The sequence below is a fragment of the Haliotis rubra genome, unplaced genomic scaffold (genome assembly GCF_003918875.1).
Source record: "Haliotis rubra isolate DU_JTF1 unplaced genomic scaffold, ASM391887v1 Scf1062, whole genome shotgun sequence".
NCBI classification, from domain to species: domain Eukaryota; kingdom Metazoa; phylum Mollusca; class Gastropoda; order Lepetellida; family Haliotidae; genus Haliotis; species Haliotis rubra.
Genome location: NW_025764962.1, coordinates 292232 through 312601, shown reverse-complemented (window position 1 = coordinate 312601; position 20370 = coordinate 292232). Strand labels below are relative to the sequence as shown.

At 41.3% G+C, this 20370-nt stretch overlaps 1 protein-coding gene and 1 long non-coding RNA gene across 2 annotated transcripts; one reads left to right on the top strand and one right to left on the bottom strand.

The window, feature by feature from the left end:
- The first annotated feature begins 4969 nt into the window (after window positions 1-4969).
- Window positions 4970-9139, top strand: LOC124278662. Its single transcript, XM_046714437.1, has 2 exons — window positions 4970-5034; window positions 6040-9139. The coding sequence occupies exon 2, from the start codon at window positions 6080-6082 to the stop codon at window positions 8552-8554; it is 2475 nt and encodes an 824-aa protein (XP_046570393.1). The 5' UTR covers window positions 4970-5034; window positions 6040-6079; the 3' UTR covers window positions 8555-9139.
- Window positions 9140-9234: 95 nt separating this feature from the next.
- On the bottom strand, window positions 9235-17205 carry LOC124278673. Its single transcript, XR_006899148.1, has 3 exons — window positions 17126-17205; window positions 16753-16757; window positions 9235-9565 (listed from the first exon to the last, which is right to left on the bottom strand). It is a non-coding gene; the product is annotated as an uncharacterized LOC124278673 (long non-coding RNA).
- Between the last annotated feature and the right edge of the window lie 3165 nt (window positions 17206-20370).

Genomic DNA, 20370 nt, shown 5'->3' with positions numbered 1-20370 from the left:
TTCTGGTGTCCCCCGCCGTGATGTTCCTGGAATATTGCTAAAAGCGGCGTAAAACCAAACTCAGTCAGTCAGTCTTCCTTGAGGGTGACCCAGTGATCAGTGCCGATATCCCAGCTGGGCTCCATCATGTTTCTGGGTTTGCTAGTACCCAGACCTTGGGTTTCACCAACGTTAGTACCCAGGCCTTGGGTTTCACCAACGTTGGTACCCAGGCCTTGGGTTTCACCAACGTTGGTACCCAGGCCTTGGGTTTCACCAACGTTGGTACCCAGGCCTTGGGTTTCACCATCGTTGGTACCCAGACCTTGGGTTTCACCATCGTGGTAAACAACTAAATCCTATGTCACTTGGTCCTTCCTCCCACTTTAATCAGACTTGCTGTGATATACCGGTAGCTGATAAAACTAGCAACCCACTGACTGTTAAATTCCTTAAATTGCATTTCTGGAAAAGATATGTTATTGTGGGTTTCACCAACGTTAGTACCCAGGCTTTGGGTTTCACCAACGTTGGTACCCAGACCTTGGGTTTCACCAACGTTGGTACCCAGACCTTGGGTTTCACCAACGTTGGTACCCAGACCTTGAGTTTCACCAACGTTGGTACCCAGACCTTGGGTTTCACCAACGTTGGTACCCAGACCTTGGGTTTCACCAACATTGGTACCCAGACCTTGGGTTTCACCATCGTGGTAAACAACTAAATCCTATGTCACTTGGTCCTTCCTCCCACTTTAATCAGACTTGCTGTGATATACCGGTAGCTGATAAAACTAGCAACCCACTCACTGTTAAATTCCTTAAACTGCATTTGTGGAAAAGATATGTTATTGTGGGCTTTAAGACACTTGTTATAACCTCTTCGCTTGTTCCTTGTATCAACTGATATAAGGTACATGTATTTCCACGTAACAGTGTTTAGACTTAAAATTGCTGCTCTCCATGTGGACTGTTTCATTTCTGTCAGTGTTTTGTACAAATTCATTGCTCATTTTTAGTTCCAAACCTGGATCAGTATTGCTGACACTGGTTATTATGTATTTTATTTATTTATGCATGCAAGGTTGGGAATATGTACTAAAGAATGAAATAATGGATGCATATTTATATTGTTATGTAATATATTATGTCAAATATATTTCCAGATACATCATCTTAACTTCGCTGTTTGTTGTATGTTCAAGACTGTTGAGACACAGTTTTGTTTCGTGAGTTGAAGAGACCTATGTAAATAATTATCAGTAATTATTCAAGTTATCAAAGTTTCGACAGAACTGAAACATGATGAATATTGAAAAAGTACAAAGGGACGAAGCTTTTAGTTTAAGAGATCTGTAAGTTTGACACTTCAACGTTTGACAGAACGGTATTTAACTATTAATACCACGTACTCCTTTTGGTGAATGGTGGGTACAATAAGATTCCAGTACCACATATTCCTTGGAATGAAGATTGGCAGACCAAGGAGGTGAGGTGAGGTGAAATTGGGTTTAACGTCGTGCTTGAGAATATTTTGCTCATATGACGACGTGCATGCGTGTGTATGTGCATGTGCGGCTGCTTGTACTAGCCCAGACTTAAGCTGGTTTTATAGTGCTATCCCACTGAGATACCATGCCGCAGTGAAGCATGAATACCCCACTCAGACACATTATACTGACTCCGAGCCGACCAGTCCTTGTTGTATCCATTAATGCCGACAACGTCTTTTGGTATGACCGGATCGAACCCGCTGCCTTCCGCTCTCCGGGCGGACGCTCTAACCACTACACCACGGAGGCGGTCGGCAGACTGAGGAAGACATGGTGGCAGCAATGTGAGATGTGCATGTTTCTCGGGGAAGGGCAGTTTCTCGACTTCTCCCTGGCAGATCTCTGTGTTGTGTAAACTGTGGCCCCAACTCAGTTTGTTAGTGGTTGTGTGAGAAATCATGTTTTAAGATCAAGCTTAAGGGGGTTTCTTTATCCTCATAATCCTGACATAGTCAACAACAAAAGTTATCATCATATGTTTTTTGTACTACATCTATGAAAACTTATCAAAAGGATGGAACAGGGGTGGATACAGCTTTTTGAGAAAGGGGGTGGGGGTGCACACTATTGAGAAAAGGGAGGGTGCACACTTCATTTTCACCCGAGTTTCAATGGTCATTTAATAAACTTTCAGGACAAAAGTGGGGGTGCGCACCCATGCACCCCCTTCTGGATCCGACTATGTGGAACTACCATTTTCGGATTTACGAAAGAAATTAAACTGATTGAACATGTTAGGCGGTGTGGTGAAAGTACTCGGGGTGTGTACCTTTCAGCTTGATTGCCAGCTAAACATCTTGGTTGTATGCCACCAGACAACTAAAACAGATTGAACCTGTGTAATGACCTGGATCCCAATTCTTCACCTGATGTCCTGGGGATGTTCTAGTGCATGTGGGGGTTCAATTATTCGCTTCCCCACATAGGTACAATGTTTAAAGCCCATTTCTGGTGTCTATGTTGCTGGAATTTTGGTAAAAGCAGGGGAAAATCAAACTCACTCACTCACTAGCTATCGTGGCAGACGTCCAGAAATTTTGTTCTGATGCATGCACTGTGGGAGAGGAATGGGAGACCATCAGGCTATGCATTCATGTCATTCTGCACCGGATAATGTCTGACTATATGTCACATGTTCTGCAGTTGTCTTGATACGTTACTCACGGAGACGTTTATTTAGGAAGGTGGTGGTAACAGGCTGAATGTCTAATCACTATAAGACTGAACGTTAACGGTGAGGTACCTCAATCACAATCAAACGACTGCTGATACCCAACCACCAAAGTGATGTTCAAGGAGTGTGGCTCCTGTTCCACAAAGCGAACTCAGCGATGATCGTAAGTCAGTGTTAAAGGTTAAGAGTTACGATCTCCTTGATTTTGGGTTAAACTGCGATCTTTTTCTGAAACGAGCATGTTGTCGACGAGACGCTCACCCTAGATACATCCACCTGAACAGTACAGGTGAACTCAAGGTTCATCTGTGATCATTATGTTTCCACTTGAGTTCAGTCGTCGCCAACAACTCGAAATGCACCCGACGGCGAGGAGGGTAATCACTACCCACATGCCGCGATCTAGGGGGGTCCCGGGTGTTCTCAGGTGCAATTTCCTCCTTTCTGAAGGTTAAATGACTCGATTTATGTAATCTCCAATTTTGTGTTTAATATTATGTTTTCAATTCGATCATGGTAGCATGGGATGAGATTCTGTACGGCTATGATTGACTGGTGAGAATTGTCAAAGCTTGCGTCAAGTTCTGTTAGTACATGATCTGTAAATGCATTGAACACATTGGTCCTGTAGTAATCACTGACAGTCATTAGATGGGTAGCAGCATTGGCACGATGTCATTGAGATCCAGTAACTCGTGGCCTCGCGGTGTCAATACCAGCAGTTTGTCCAATGTTGACAATTCCATCCCAGACTTTTGACCATATCTCTTTTGTGCGCGAGTTTGCAATGCATTCACGGGAGACAGCAACTTCACGGTATGCAGAACCCAAGTCACATGACAGCCTGCAAGGAAAGAGAAACAGTACTGCAGAAACTGAGTACAAACTGGGCAACAACCAGGGCAACGATGAACTGAGAATCGGTCATCAGGCGAATGTATGACAAATAATCTCTAGAGGTTGAATCTGCAATCTGATCCAGACTTTGCAGTAGAGTCTGGTATTTTGCCATCAGTGCAGACAGTGTTGATACCTTGCCTGTCCACCGTGTAGCACAGAACTTTGATACTGCTTTTCGCTTTGATCCTTTCATCAATTCAATTCAATTGTTGATGCTTCCATCCTGTGTCTCCAGTCAGTGTGCCAAGTAGCTCAGAGTCTGCCTCAAGGTGGATGGCCTTCCTCTTAGCACTGCTGGACCGCATCCGTGGTGTAGTGGTTAGAGCGTCCGCCCGGAGAGCGGAAGGTCACGGGTTCGATCCCCAAAAGACGTTAAAATATGGTACTTGTTGGTACCTGCCTGGCGCTCGGCATTAATGGGTACAACAAGGACTGGTCGGCTCGGAGTCAGTATAATGTGTCTGAGTGGGGTATTCATGCTTCACTGCGGCATGGTATCTCAGTGGGCTAGCACTATAAAACCAGCTTAAGTCTGGGCTAGTACAAGCAGCCGCACATACACATACACACGCATGCATGTCGTCATAAATATTCTCAAGCACGACGTTAAACCCAATTTCACCTCACCTCAAAAACCGAGTAATCTCAGAAAATTGTGTTTGTTTGTTTGTTGCTTAATGCAAGACTTGCCAACATTCCACCTATGTGGTGGTGGTCTGTAAATAATCGAGTCTGGACCAGACAAACCAGTGATCAACACCATGAGCATCGATCTACGCAACTGGGATACAATTACATGTGTCAACCAAGCGTTCGAGTCAGACACCCGATACCGTAGGTCGCCTCATACAACAATTAAGCTTGGGTTGCTGAACATCAATTCTAACCCGGATCTTCACGGGTAACGTCAGGAAGTGAAACCTATACTGTTAAAAAATGTCTTTTGGAAGATTGTAGAAAAGTTATCAGGTCCTGTAAACAGCAGATACAGTAATCACGTCACTGGAAATCCCTTAAACTTCCAAATAAGAATTTATCAAATATTAGTTTACGAAAACACAGTAATGCTGCGGTTTTATCCTCGAATTAGTTACTCTCCTAATTATTATTCCTAGTTATCATTCATTCCTTGTTATCATTCTGATTTGAGACCACCGATTAACCAATATCGTGTAGTTTCCAAAGTCGTGCTAGAGTTTGAAGACAAACCTACTGTTATAAAATTTGAGACTGTCTCACCAAATGATCGATACCTCAAGTTTTTCAAGTTGGACCCGTAGGCTAACAGAATAAACAAAACTTGTGGCCGTTTTGTCAAAGTCCATTTGGCCATTTTCTACAATGGCCGTTTTCCGCTTAGACCAGTGCGATCCGTTACATCGCGAACGTTAGCGAGTAAGCCGTCTCACATTTCACATATTTGACACAGGTATGTCAGCTTTTTCATGAAGTTTACTTTCTACGATAGATCATTGTCATAAGAATACAAGATATAGCCGAATATGAATGACTGACAACGATTGTTACATTGATAAAGTTAGATCGGCCCGGCTCATCTCGCTTACAACGATTTCAGGAAGTTGTTAAAACGAAAATAGGACGTTAAATATTAAGTCATCCCGCCGGTTGTACCAGTTGGATATGATCTACGCGAGGTTACCTTCCGAGATGTAAGAATGGACACATTTTAAAAAGCCCAATGTGCCCCAACAAACTTACACCACAACGCCGCTGTTTCAGAAATTCGAAACTTAAGAAAACGCTTTATATCTGGTCATGGTGTGTATTTGAAACATTTTAAAAGTTTCATTTACCACCACATAATTTCTATGGTGGCACTGCTATCTTACATGGGTGAATTACTTTAATGTCAGTACACTCTCTTGACACCTTTTGCTCTGAACTGTGAAAGGTGAAAACGAAAGCGGTACCCAGCGAAAACGGTACCCAACGAAAACGGCCTCTGTCGTTTTAAGCCATCGTACAAACATAACTCTTACGTCTCTAATTGGCAGCATTTAAGAACAAATATTTTAAAATCTCTGTCAATATCTCCCGTATCTCCAGATCAGAATGTATTTCTTTATTTCATTGATGGTGATCCATAATGGCCCCAGTTTTACAACCTAATATTTATGTCTACATTCACAAACAGCATGTACAAATCTTTCCACACCCAATACCTCCCTGCTAACTCTTTACCATCGTACATTAATAATCCCTGTGTTACATGTAATCAGTCATGCAAACAATCATCAACAAACATGAACAAAGTAGGGGCTCTACAAGATGATGTGCATAATTCAACTTTATGGGACCAGTTTGCACATTTCAATTTTTCGCCTAGAGCAATAGATATTTCATATATTGGTCTCAAACAGATATTGTACTGATATACATTATTTTAATGCTACATTGCTTTTACTTATTTCAGAATTCAGTGTACCACAACACAAACAGTAAGGGCGGAAACGATGGCATCAAACTTCGTTTTGAAAAACCTGTGTTGCAGCAACTGTGACGAACTGCAGGAGCTTGTGATATTATCCTGTTACCATGGTATCTGCAAAACCTGTCTCAAAGCTGGTGATCGAACAAAGGATGGGAAATCAGTCACGTTGTGTCCAGTTTGTAACACACAAGTCACTTCATCAGAAGTACATGATGATCTTCGATTACAACTGAATACGTGTATGAGTCAAGCCTTTCAATATTTTGGAAAAAATGTATCGAAGACGGAAACAAGCTCCTGTAGCATTTGTTGTTTACGAAACCTGCACAATGAAGCGACCCACCAGTGTCTCGACTGTGGCGATGTTCTGTGTTATGTCTGCCAGAAAGGACACTGTGCATCAAGGATCACACATGATCATAGGGTGGTACCTATTGAAGATGTGAGGAGTGGGAAGTTTGTGGTAGCTGAGGCACAGGCACCCCTGCCCTGTAGTAACACGACACACAAGGGAGCCACGTGTACTTACTTCTGCCAGACTTGTGGCAAACTGGTGTGCGAATTGTGTCTTCTGTTTGAACACAAATGTCATGAGATCCTACCGTTACAAGAAGCTGCCAGACAGTGTGGGAAACAGCTGGAAGAACAATCGGTAAAACTTGAAACTTACCTCACTGAGATCACATCAGTGCTTGAAATGAGCAGCAGTCGGCATGAGAGTATTATTGCATCCCGAGAAGACACTCTAAAAATACTGCGGGAGAAGACTCAGGCTATAGTAGGTTTGATTCACGAACAGGAGCAAAAGGCTGTAGATAAGGTGACACGCTTGTGTGAGAATCAGCTCCTCCTTGTCAGTACGATGAACTACAAATTGGATCAAATTACAAAACTATGCCCAAAAGTGTTGTCGCTTACACACTCAGTTCTTGAAGCCAGAGAGAATCTCCACTTGCTTCTTCTTTGCAATGATCTTGAGAAATGTTTCAAAGAAAGTCAACAATTACAGGATTCGATGCTAGCTTTTGAAAACAAATGGAAGATACCCAGGTTCAATGTGAAGTGTGATTTTCCAAATAGCTCTGTTATCGGTATAAAACAGTCATTTGTCAGTCCACATCTGGTGCAAGAAGAGAGCAAGGAAAGAGTTGTCTTGTCAGATTATGCAAATGGAGGTCAGATCACTTCAGCTCATCCAGGTGGCAAGCAGTCAGTCAGGTCATGCAATGCTGAAGACACTTCCACCCAGAAACAAGCTCGGCCCACCAGACCACAAGGTAAAGTCGGAGCCAACAAGCAACACCTGCCTACAAAGGATCAGATGAATATCTGTGGTGATGGAATCTTGACTGACACAGTGCATAATAATGATACTGAAGGCACGTCAGGTTATTCCACACATGATGATACATCACTTGAGGAATCTGAGGATGGATTCCAACTGACCAAATCTGTGGTGATAGTCGGTAAAGGAGGAACGCAGTTGACAAACAGTCTTCCAGGATCTCAAACCACTGTCAGAAGCAAAGAGTCTGGTTCTGGCATTGGGTCCAGATTGGCAAAATATGAAGAGCCAGCCTCTCAAGGATGCAGTGTCCTTGTGGCTGACACAGTTCTTGCGGAGAAGCGGTCACCTCAGGATGGACATTATGCCCAATCTGCTCCCCCTGAAAACACTAGAGGCCCAGGTCAAAGCAATGTCAGAGCTCTCAGACTCCAAAAGACAAACCACTATCATTTGAGGGTGGTGAATGATAAAACAGATCCGGAGATTAAAGGTTTGGCAGTTGCCTCAGGTAATACAACCATTGCAGACAACGGCAACAAGAAGATTCGGCTGATTGACAAGAAAGGACATTCAACAAATATGACCAAGAATGTATTGAAGGACAACATACCTGCTCATGCCCTTGTCCATCTTGGGCATGTGGTTGTTTATATTTGTGGCTCTTGTATCTACATTGCTGATAAATCTCTACGAACCCAGATGGTAGTAGAGCTGACTATTGATAAATCAGCCTATCGTGGACTGATTCTGTGCAAATACACAGATTCATCGTTTATGGTCGGGAATCTTCCTGAGAACCTGGTGCTGGTGTACAGTATCTATGGTGAACTGATGTCCACGAGACGGGCTCCTGTTCCTGGCCCAATAACAGCCATGTCTCTGACCACTGATGAGGATATCCTGTACAGTTGTCCAGGAGCCGTGTCACAGATCCAGAAGTATGGTAACGTAACTCAAGTCTTCAGACCTCCAGATATCGCAGATTGGTTCCCAGAGGGCACCTGTATGGACAGGTGGAACAACTTGTATGTTGCCAATTCGAGACAGAATCAAATCCATGTGTTTGGCCAAGGGGGTGAACAGCTTTGTGTCCATTCAACGTTGAGTGATAATCTGGAGTCACCTCGGTGTTTAGCAATGTCATTGGACAGACTGATTGTTTCAGGAGATCATCCACATCTGTTTGTTTATACCATTCTTAAAGTGTAAATACAGGTCTGGTTGTGTGGATTCATGATGTCTCTTTTCAGGAATACATATATTTGTGTGGATACACGGTGTGTATTTGTGTGGATACACGGTGTGTATTTGTGTGGATACATGGTGTGTATTTGTGTGGATAGACGGTGTGTATTTGTGTGGATACATGGTGTCAATTTGTGTGGATACATGGTGTGTATTTGTGTGGATACATGGTGTCAATTTGTGTGGATACACTGTGTATTTGTGTGGATACATGGTGTGTATTTGTGTGGATACATATTGTGTATTTGTGTGGATGCACAGTGTGTATTTGTGTGGATACATGGTGTGTATCTGTGTGGATACATGGTGTGTATCTGTGTGGATTCACAGTGTGTATTTGTGTGGATACACGGTATGTATTTGTGTGGATACATGGTGTGTATTTGTGTGGATACACAGTGTGTATTTGTTTGGATTCATGGTGTCTATTTGTGTGAATGCATGGTGTGTATTTATGTGAATAGGTCCTGTATTTTTGTGTGAATATGTGATGTTTGTGTAACAGGAGATTGTGTTTATAGTTTTAGCAATAAAGTTTTATATTTATCACTTCAAATTGTTTTTGTGTTCATTAGTTTATGTGCTTGGGATACTTATCCAAGCAGTTGGTCTGTTAAGGGCCTCAACAGTCTAGCTTTCAATACAATAGCCCTCAGCTTCCAATTTGATTAATATTATGTAACTACAGCTTTCCTCCTTAGCACTTGCACACTTTTTAGTCACACTGCTAACAGCTCTGCACAGGACAAGCAACTCAGCACAGCTCAGGTTAGACATTTACTTTATATTAACCTAAATAGAATCTCAACTATCCATTAAATATGTTATAAATAATATAAACTGTTGTAAATATTACTATTTTATATCAAGTAGCCAATGTACCTTTTAATTTATCAATATGAAGTGTCTAAATGTATGAATGTGTGAGAGCATGATTTGATTGGTAGTTTGAATGTAATGTTGAACAAGAAGTTTCTTTCTACTGTAATAGGCTTCCCTGCCCAGTGACAGTTGAAGTTGGCTATAATAGGGTTTAGGACCTTGCGTTGTGTACTTTTTTTATGTGGTGATGGTAAAGCAGCCAACTTCAAATAGGCTCTATGAATCAGGCCTCATTGCTGGTAAAAACATAACAAAGGGACAAGAGAAACTCAATAATTTATTAACAAAAACCTAAACCTATCCTAACCTAAATACCTAACCTAACCTAATCTACTCCTAACAGTCTAACTTAACCCCAAACCCTAACGAGACATGGCTCTGATTTCAGAGCCTATGTCCAAAACAAATAAATATCTTAATTTCCTATGTAACCAAAAAGCCTATATACTTGGTCTGGATTACCAGGACTCAAGCAACTAAAATAAATGTCCTCACCTCTGGGGAACCAGTGGACCAAAGACAAGGAGTGCTGTGAAGCTACTCCCTTTATAGGGCTAAAGGCAGGCAGTGCATGTGCTGCACATGCCAGGCACAACCTGCCGGGTGTGTTGTGGCTATGTAATCAGCATAGCCGAGAACACACTAATAACCCATGTTATATTAACCCAACCCCAAAATAGAACTCAAACTTTACCCGAAATATCCTAAACTACCACATTCCTCCCCCCTTAAACAAAGTTATTAACTAATAACTTTACTCCCAGTTACACCAAACTACTTCCCAATTATAACCCCACATATGAACACAACATAACAATTATTTCATTTATACAAATACACATCAAATGCGACAATCGCGAATCACAAACGCGAACTTGAGGTCAGTCGGTAGGAGGATCCGGAAGGCTCTCAAGAATGGCATCCATTTCTGTCTGAAGGTCCTCTGCAGGGATGTCTCTGAAAGGGAGGCTGTGACGTCTGGCGGCCTCTTCTTTCTTGAGGGACTCCCGTCCAGGGGGTAGCATCCGCACCCGTCTTGGAAGAAGGGCATCGCCAGGATCGATGTAACGAAAGTTTTCTACCTCCACTTTCTCAAGTGTGACAGGCGGGTTGTACCTTTGGGCATGCTTCCTTGCCCTTTTCACTCCGTGAAGATGTGTCCACATGACGGACATTTGGCATGGACTCGCTTAGGTTTGTGTCGGTCAATCCAATGATCCAATAGTCTCCCAAAGGCACGGAAGTGCAGGGTCGAACACATTTCCACAGGACAAGCCATCCCCTTATCTGGCCACAGTGGCCTCTCACCCTCCAAAAACAACTCTAATTCTTCCTTTCCTTTACCAATATCTCCATCTGAATATAAAAGTTATCAGTTTTCAAAACCGAGAACCAAAATGGAGATCTTAAAATAAAATGCGTTTAAGTTTCCTATATTACAACCGTAGGGGTAGCTTTTACTGCACAAATGGTTCGTGTTTCTGAAAAAAACTAAAGGTAAAGATTTAACCAGCCCTATTCATGAGAAGAAAACCCCAATAAAAGAAATGAACAACAGGCCCCTATATACCCCATTGTTGCCTCGCACCCAAGTAATCAAACCATGCAGCACCTAACTACTGCCCCAAACCATTGATTCCCTCAGGCTGAGACAAACATATGGACAACAGGTGGGTCAATGTGCTACAAGTTGAACATCACATTACCAAGATCCTCTTCCCCCAGAACAACACTTGTTACATCTGAACCGATAAGACGTTACACTAGGCTAAGGGGAATACCTTATTCTAGGTTTTACAAGCCTCCCCACACGAGTTCTAAGTGCTGGTGTTTGACTCATATCATCATTGTGAACATCTGCATCCATATTTACAGTATCTACAAAAGTGTCTTGGTCTGAATCAGGGTAAGTTTGTGGCATATCACTTTCATTGTGTGAGGGGTTTTCTACTCCCTTTAACCAATTGGGAGGAGCTGAGACTCCTTCATAGGCTTTCAAATGGTCAATGTGGACACTGACCACAGGACTGGTTTGAGACTTCTGGACCCGTAAAACCAAATCTGACAGCTTGTCAACAACTAAATATGGGCCGTCCCAACCTAATCCTAACTTTTTATTTGCCTTTGGTGGATACCACCTCCAGACAAATGTGCCTATGTCAAAAGATCTGGTTTTCAACCCCTGGTCATAATTCTTCTTTTGTGCAACTGCTGCTTTACCTAGTTGCTCATTTGCATACTGGAAAATATCCTGCATTGTTTCCCTCACCCACTCCACATACTCTACTGGGCATCTATTCCGTTGTGTTTGAGGAGGATTGCCAACCATAACATCTATTGGTAACCTAATTTCCCTGCCCAACATCATGAGGTTAGGCGAGCAGCTTGTGCTTTTATGCTCTGTAGCACGATATGCCATTACAATGTATGGAAGGTGATCGTCCTAATCTAGTGGCTCATTGTTTGAGTAAATGGACAACATTTGCTTAAGAGTTCTGTTGAAACGCTCTACAAGACCATCTGATTGCGGGCAATATGGAGTCGTTCTAGTTTTCTCTATTCCAAGCAAGCGGCATAAACAAGCAAACAGATTGGATTCAAACTCCCTTCCCTGATCAGTATGGATTTGTTGTGGACATCCAAAACGACTAATAACCTCTGTTACCAGCTTATCAGCTACTGTCTGAGCGGTATGATCACTGAGAGCGAATGCCTCCTTCCACTTGGTGTAATAATCACCTACCACCATGATATATTCGTTCCCATTCCTACTGATTGGCAAAGGGCCAACAATATCAATAGCTAAACATTCCATTGGAGCCCGAGCAACAAATTGTTTCAATGGTGCTTTACCACGGCCAGGGCCTGGTTTACAACGAGCACACCAATCACAACTCCTGCACCAGCGTTTGACATCACTAGACATACAGGGCCAGTAAAACCTCATTTTTAAGGACTTAAGAGTTCTGTCTCTACCGAAATGACCACCGGTACGACTTGTGTGCAAATGCTGAAATATGTCCTCTCGTACAAGACCTGGAGCTACTAGCTGTAGACGTGGACCAAAGAAATCAGATTCTACCTTTCTGTAAAGTAGGCCATTTTCAATCTGTAACACATTCCACTGACCCCATAAAGTTCTAGCATCGGAGCTAAAATTGACAATTTGCTCTCTAGATGGCTGTTCTTTACTTTCAGAAAGACACTTCAGTATGGGACCTATCCCAACATCCTTGTTCTGGGCTTCAAGTAGTTCATCTCTTGTCCAAACTGGTAACCAGTTTGAGACATTTGACCCCAATGACCTTGATGAACTATCCCTACCATCAGAACTATTGTCTCCTGAAGCTACTTGTATGGGACAAACATGCTCAGAACTTGACTGGTTTCTGCAGGAACTGATACTGCAATCAGGACATTCCTCATTTTTACACTTTCTAACTGGCTTGCGAGACATGGCGTCTGCATTCCTGTGTTTTGAACCTGACCTGTACTGAATTTCAAACTGATACGTTTCAATAACGCTCAACCACCTAGCAAGAATGCCTTCTGGATCTTTGAAATTCTTTAGCCAGACTAGGGGAGCATGATCAGTGCGTAACAGGAAGTTCCTACCATAAAGGTAGTGCCTATAGTGCTTCAAGAAATTCACAACTGCTAAGAGTTCTCGCTTGGTTGTACAATAGTTTCTTTGGGCAGGATCAAGAGTTTTACTTGCGTACGACAAAACACGTTCTTCCCCATTTTGAACTTGCGACAAAACGGCGCCCATACCAAAAGCACTGGCATCTGTGTCTAAAATGAACAACCCATCGTTCTCAGGAAATGAAAGTATTGGTGCTTGAGTAAGACAGTGCTTTAACTGGAGAAAAGCTGACTCACAGCCATCACACCACTTATAGGGGACACCTTTTCTAGTGAGTCTAACCAGAGGAAATGCTTTTTCAGAGAAGTTAGGAATGAAGTGCCTATAATAGCCAACAAGACCTAAAAAGCTTCGAACCTCTGACCTACTTCTGGGCTGGGGCCATGATTCTACAGAGCTTACTTTGTCTGGGGTACATGTTATTCCCTTGGCGGAAACTATATGCCCTAAGAACTTAACTTCTGTTTGGAATAAGGTACACTTCTTTGATTTCAACTTCAAGTTTGCTTGGCGAAATGTAACAAACACAGATCTTAGATTGCTGAGGGCAGTGTCAAAGGTTGATCCAAAGACAATAACATCATCCAAATAGCACAGGCACTTTTTCCATCTAAGTTTGCCTAAGACATTATCCATTAGCCTCTCGAATGTTGCTGGAGCATTGGTAAGTCCAAAAGGCATGACATTAAAATGATGGAGACCCATATGTGTGGAAAAAGCAGTTTTATGTTTATGTTTTGGATCCATTTTGACCTGCCAATAACCTGAAGCTAAATCAAGGGTACAAAACCATCTGGACCCTCCCAAAGTTTCTAGAGTTTCATCAATTCTAGGTAGAGGATATGCATCTTTACGTGTGACCTGATTGATTTTTCTAAAATCTACACAGAACCTAACTGACCCATCTGGTTTAGTAACTAAACACACTGGAGCCGACCAAGGACTATCACTAGGTTCTATGATATTCTGTTTCAGCATTTTCTCGACTTCCTCCTCTACCACTTCCTTCCTAGCTAAGGGTACTCTCCTAGCCGGTAATTTGATGGGCTTTGACTCTCCTGTGTCAATGCTATGTGTAATAACATCTGTTTGACCTAAGATACCATCTTCACTGACAAATATATCTTCAAACTCCTTCACTAGGTTCCCAACTGCTGTTTTCTGTACTACAGAAAGCTCATCTGAACTCTTGTCAACTAATGGTTTCAAATGTGAGGGTAACTCTGAAGAACCTACATTGGGGCTTCTAGTTTCATCACACATGACTACCTGTTCCACTGTGCTTAACGTTCCCACTACAGAGCTACTTTCCATCTTAGTCTTCTTATTGCTCATATTCAGTAAAGAAACAACAACAGTGTTGTCCTTTCCCTGGACTAAGCTTCTAGCTACAAAGAGACCTTTGCTACGCCAATATTTATTTGGCTCAATTATACCATTCTGAGAAGAGATAGGGTTGTCGACCTTGCATTCAACTAGCATTTCTGAATTCCCAGGTACAGTCACTGTTTCAAGCACTCTTATTCTTGAACAACTGTGCGTTTTCTGCTTGGTAAGTGATAGTTCACCCTGTGAGGTATCTAGAACTTTCCTCTTTACATACACTACCCCATCATACTGCTCCAGGAAATCCATTCCAACAATACTGCTAAGTGATCCAAGATCTGCTACTACAAAGTTTTGCTCAAATTCCACACAATCAATCACAAACTTCAACCCAACAGAACCATGTACCACCATGGGGGTATCATTTGCTGTATGAAAATCTTTGTTGACTACCTCCAAAGGTGTTCCTTCCAAACCAAGCATACAGAAATCATCATGTGACATAATGGAAACTGGGGACCCTGTATCAACAAGAACTCTAAAGTTTCCTCCTTCAACTTTAGCATGCGCATAGAGACACTTTTCAGGTGTTAAAGGGCGCAAAACTATTTTCTCTCTGGATGCAGACTGCTCATTCTGTATTAACAAGGTATCATTCTCAATGCTATCTCTATTTGTCGGAACTGGCCTATCTAACTGAGCTGAAATAGCGGCCTCAATCTCAGCATCTACTAGTTTCCCGACCTATTTCCAGACTTATCAGCACTTGTTGGTAATCCTAACTTTTCAAGATATGGACAAGAATTTCTCAGATGACCTTTGTCATGACAAACATAGCAACGAGGGGGTTCCCTTCTCTGACTTTCTTTTTTGAAAAGATCCAACTTTTTGTCGATCAACTTTCCTATAGCCTCTAGAGTTAAGGGTTCCTTGACGTTACTCTGAGTTTCTATCCTAGCTTCAGATGTGTGACCAACAACCCCTACTCTATCATAATTCTCTGGTTTTCTGGCTCGACTACCTTCTATGGCTTCATATTCAACAGCATGGGACATTGCTTCATCAAGCGTGATAGGATGTGAGAAGGACACATGTTTTCTCATATTAAAACTAGTCAAACCATTCAAAAACTGGTCAATCAGATGTGGTTCTAAGGATGTGTAAGAAGCCTCAGGATAAGCAAGCAAACCTAAACGTCGGAGCTTGTACCCAAATTCAGTTATGGACTCATCCTTTCCTTGTTTTCTGTTTCTAAATTCTGATCTGAAGGCTAAACTTCTACCTCTAGGATTAAACCTTTGACCTAAAACATTCTTGACTGCATTGTAATCATTCAACTGTCCAATTGTAAGATTACTTAACAACATTTGAGCAGTACCCCTTAAACACATTGTTAGCTGTTGTGCCTTCTCTACATTTGTCCATTTGTTCCATGCAGAGACCTGTTCAAAATGAACTATGAAGTCCTGCCAATCACAGGATGCACCATCAAAACAATCTGGACGTACAGTCCGAATGAGGAGACCTAGCAAGTGAACTATGTTTGAGCATGGTTTCACTGGGATCGCTAACATAGGTACGATTTAAGGTATCATCTGCAGTTAAGCCTTCAGGGAAATACGCTGTTCTGGATAGAAACCTGCTATTCCCTACACTAGAACCATCATCAACTTGACTTGAAAATCGAACAGACGGGTTTCCGGTTCCTGTTCGATTCAAGTTCAACCCGTCAACCTCCCTATCTGTCAACACCCTATCTACAACTCTATGGGCACGCAGGGGTTGAAATGGAACTGAGTGGTCAGTTCGCAAATCACCTGCAGATGTCCTGGAGTTCTGTTGCAGCCTTTCTTCCATCTCTACTCCTAACCCAAGTATACTATTTCTATTGGACGAAGAAACAAAAGGTGTAGATGTCAAGAAGATGGACTGAGCTCTTAAACCAACATCGGACTCATCAAACCGATTATGGATACCATTATCAGCCAAGGCCAGTAACTCTTCTTGACTTAACACATCCATATCAACAACTATCAGACACAACAATGAAACTGAATAAAATTAAATTCCTACCAGCAACGAGAAACCTGATCCGGGTCACGGCACCAAATCTGTAATAGGCTTCCCTGCCCAGTGACAGTTGAAGTTGGCTATAATAGGGTTTAGGACCTTGCGTTGTGTACTTTTTTTATGTGGTGATGGTAAAGCAGCCAACTTCAAATAGGCTCTATGAATCAGGCCTCATTGCTGGTAAAAACATAACAAAGGGACAAGAGAAACTCAATAATTTATTAACAAAAACCTAAACCTATCCTAACCTAAATACCTAACCTAACCTAATCTACTCCTAACAGTCTAACTTAACCCCAAACCCTAACGAGACATGGCTCTGATTTCAGAGCCTATGTCCAAAACAAATAAATATCTTAATTTCCTATGTAACCAAAAAGCCTATATACTTGGTCTGGATTACCAGGACTCAAGCAACTAAAATAAATGTCCTCACCTCTGGGGAACCAGTGGACCAAAGACAAGGAGTGCTGTGAAGCTACTCCCTTTATAGGGCTAAAGGCAGGCAGTGCATGTGCTGCACATGCCAGGCACAACCTGCCGGGTGTGTTGTGGCTATGTAATCAGCATAGCCGAGAACACACTAATAACCCATGTTATAACTACCACACTACATTATTAATTGTAGGCATAGTAAAATATTGTACTTATTATTTGTTTTAGGAATGCATTAACACAGAATACTTGTGTGGGTATTTAGGCACAGCGCGGTATCACCCACAGGGTATGTACATATTATCTTTTATCATGTATGTAATTATCTATGTGTGATTTAAATATCACCTCTATGATCATTTAAGTTGATCATTTGCATGTTAAATTACAACCATAATGTAGTGTTTTATACATCAGTGGTAATAAGAATAACTTATTATGAACTAGTTATGTGTAACTGTACTTGTTGCATGTTTAGATTTATGTATAGCATTCTTTCTTATATTACAGGGTGATTGACTGATTAATTGATTGACTGATCAATTGATTGACTGATCAATTGAATGACTGATCAATTGAATAATTGATATATACATATGATGATGGAATAAACGTCACCTCACAAACACACCCGCAGCTTGTCATTATTGACTCACCCCTGTAACATTTGTGTGAAGATATTTTATCTATGTAAATGCAGGATGTATATTCACGTGAAAACAATGTCTGTGTGAATACATGATGTCTGTTCTATTCTGGTAAATACATGATGTCTGTTTGTGTGAATACATGATGTCTGTTCTATTCTGGTAAATACATGATGTCTGTTTGTGTGAATACATGATGTCTGTTCTATTCTGGTAAATACATGATGCCTAACGGTATGGAGCTGAACTACAAACATACATGTTTCTTTTCAAGTAAATGGCTAGACCTTTGATTATGTTTACATTTGTGCAAGACATGAGTTGAACAAACTTCTGCTGTGTTGGATAATGACGAAAAACATTTGGTATGAGTTTTGTTCGACTTTCCTTATAGAAAGGACAAACAAGAACAAAATGGAACTCATCTTTAATAGCTCCTAAATTACAGCGCTGACATGCTAAATCAGAATGAGCAGTGTATTTATTAAAAAGCAGTTTTTGAATTTTCAGACTATGTGACCGACATCTAAACTTTGCAGGTGCTTTAGTCAAATCCCTATCAATATCAGCACTTAAATACTTTTCTTGTTCAAAAACAGTTTTATGAGAAGAATACGTTTAGAGAAATGAAGATTACTCCACTTTCCCATACCAAGATTGAATATCTAAATCAATGCATGTCTGTTTAAACAAAGTCATAAATTGCGATACATTTCCACATTCTTGATAAATCCAAGCATATGAAAAGCCAATTTGAAATAACAACATTCTGACATGTGAAGCCCAGTTTACATTGCCAGCTTCGTCCTGCGCTTTAACAATGGAGCCCCCAGTGAGGAACTGACGTGCTATACAGGACACCCACAACTTGTGATGATTCATGGATCATATCCACTGTGAGTTGTGCATTCCTTGATGCTATGATTTCCTCCCCAGCTATACAAGTGTGCAGTCAGCAGTGACATTGAACTTTCACCATGTTGTGAATTGTTGTGACGTCATTGCTTGTGATTGCGATTGACATTCTAAGCTTTGATAAACAAAACCAAACTTTACGGAAGCTTCCTTCATGGACATGGACATTACCAGTTGCAGCTGATTGTTCTCCCACCATGTAAGATTATTACTCCATTGTTTTCTGTGTACCTGTAAACTGATTTTTCTTATTTCATCCTCAAACTTTACATCTGTAATTTACAATATGTAAAATGTTAGTTATTCACTAGTTCATTGTACTTGCCCTGCTCATTAGGCATTCGATATTTGAGTTAGTCATTAACATGCAACCTTAGTTAAATGCCTTAAGTTACTTAGTATTACAATAAAGTTGTAGTTGTCAAGTCTCATATATTTACACACAGACATTTATTTGTACATCATGCCTTAGTTTATTTTATGGTACCATATATTTATTTTGACTTACCAAACCACGTGGTGTTTATCCCCGTCACAGCTTCTTATTGTTTGATTTACTTAGCCTTAGATATACTTTAGTTATTCTTTGTTCAGTTCTTTTGCATGATTGGGTGAATGAACCAAACATGTAGTTAAAAAATACACAAAATCAAACAACCTAAATAAAAACCAATAACTAATTGATTAACTAAAATCTGATAAAGCTAATCTAGTGTAAGCATTTACAGGTATAGTTATTCAACTTGGTTATTGTTTGGACTGAGTGACGGACGGTACTGCTCACCTCAGTATACCTTTAACAACTCACTTGCACTTCGCTCACATTTGTTATCTACCGGCCTGGTGATGTATGGATTGTTGTTTTTTAAAAATATAATTGTGGTTGTATATACAATTTGCTTGATTGTCCTGCTCACATATGTGACCAGTCTTAAGGATATCATTCAGATTAGGCTTACGTTGCTTTCAGTATACATTTTGTTCAGGTGTCTGTTCTGAATTTCGAGGTTGCCGTTGTGTACTTCAAACGCTTGTTTTGACCGACCTATTTGCCTTTATCGTGTGTTAACGTACGGCCGTTCGAACCACTTGCGGCACATTCTCGCTTTACATACGTACTTGATTGTCTAACATTTTTCAATCAGGTCCTCATCTTCTTATTCGCCACATGACCTTCAATGGTCACGTGTGTATTAACCTGGTATGCCCTACCATTCTGCAATGAACTATTGCTCTTACGTTATCAGCAATAACGCCAACTTCTCAAATGGATATATTCCATTAGTTTGTTTTTGCTTCTTCTTTATTTCTTTTCTTAGTTCTTCCTCTGGCATTGTGTCAATTAACACTATGGAGTTAAGCCAGGAAGAAATGGAAAGCATGCTAACTGCATTTAAGAAGATGGGTCTCCATCCTAAAGTGGAATCACCCGAAGATCTTAAAACCTGGATACAAGGTATCTCACAAAAGGAACATCCTATTAAACAGGAGGAGAAACATGGAGGTCAAATACCAGCATCACACCGTGATGTTATGTATCAACACTTTCCTAAACTTCCGGTATTTAGTGGCGAATCGGGAAAGGACACAGACTATGACCACTGGATCTACGAGGTAGAATGCCTCATCGCAACCAAGACTCATAGTCATGACGTCATTCTTCAAGCCATTCGGAAGTCACTCAAAGGAGAAGCAGCTATCATATCTATGAAGCTTGGGCCACATGCAGATTTCCAAGAATTACTTCACAAGCTGAAGAGTGCTTTCAGAACACTACGGCGAAGTTCTGCTCTTATGTCAGAATTTTATAGTGCCTGTCAGGCAGAAGATGAGGATGTCGCTACCTGGAGCTGCCGTCT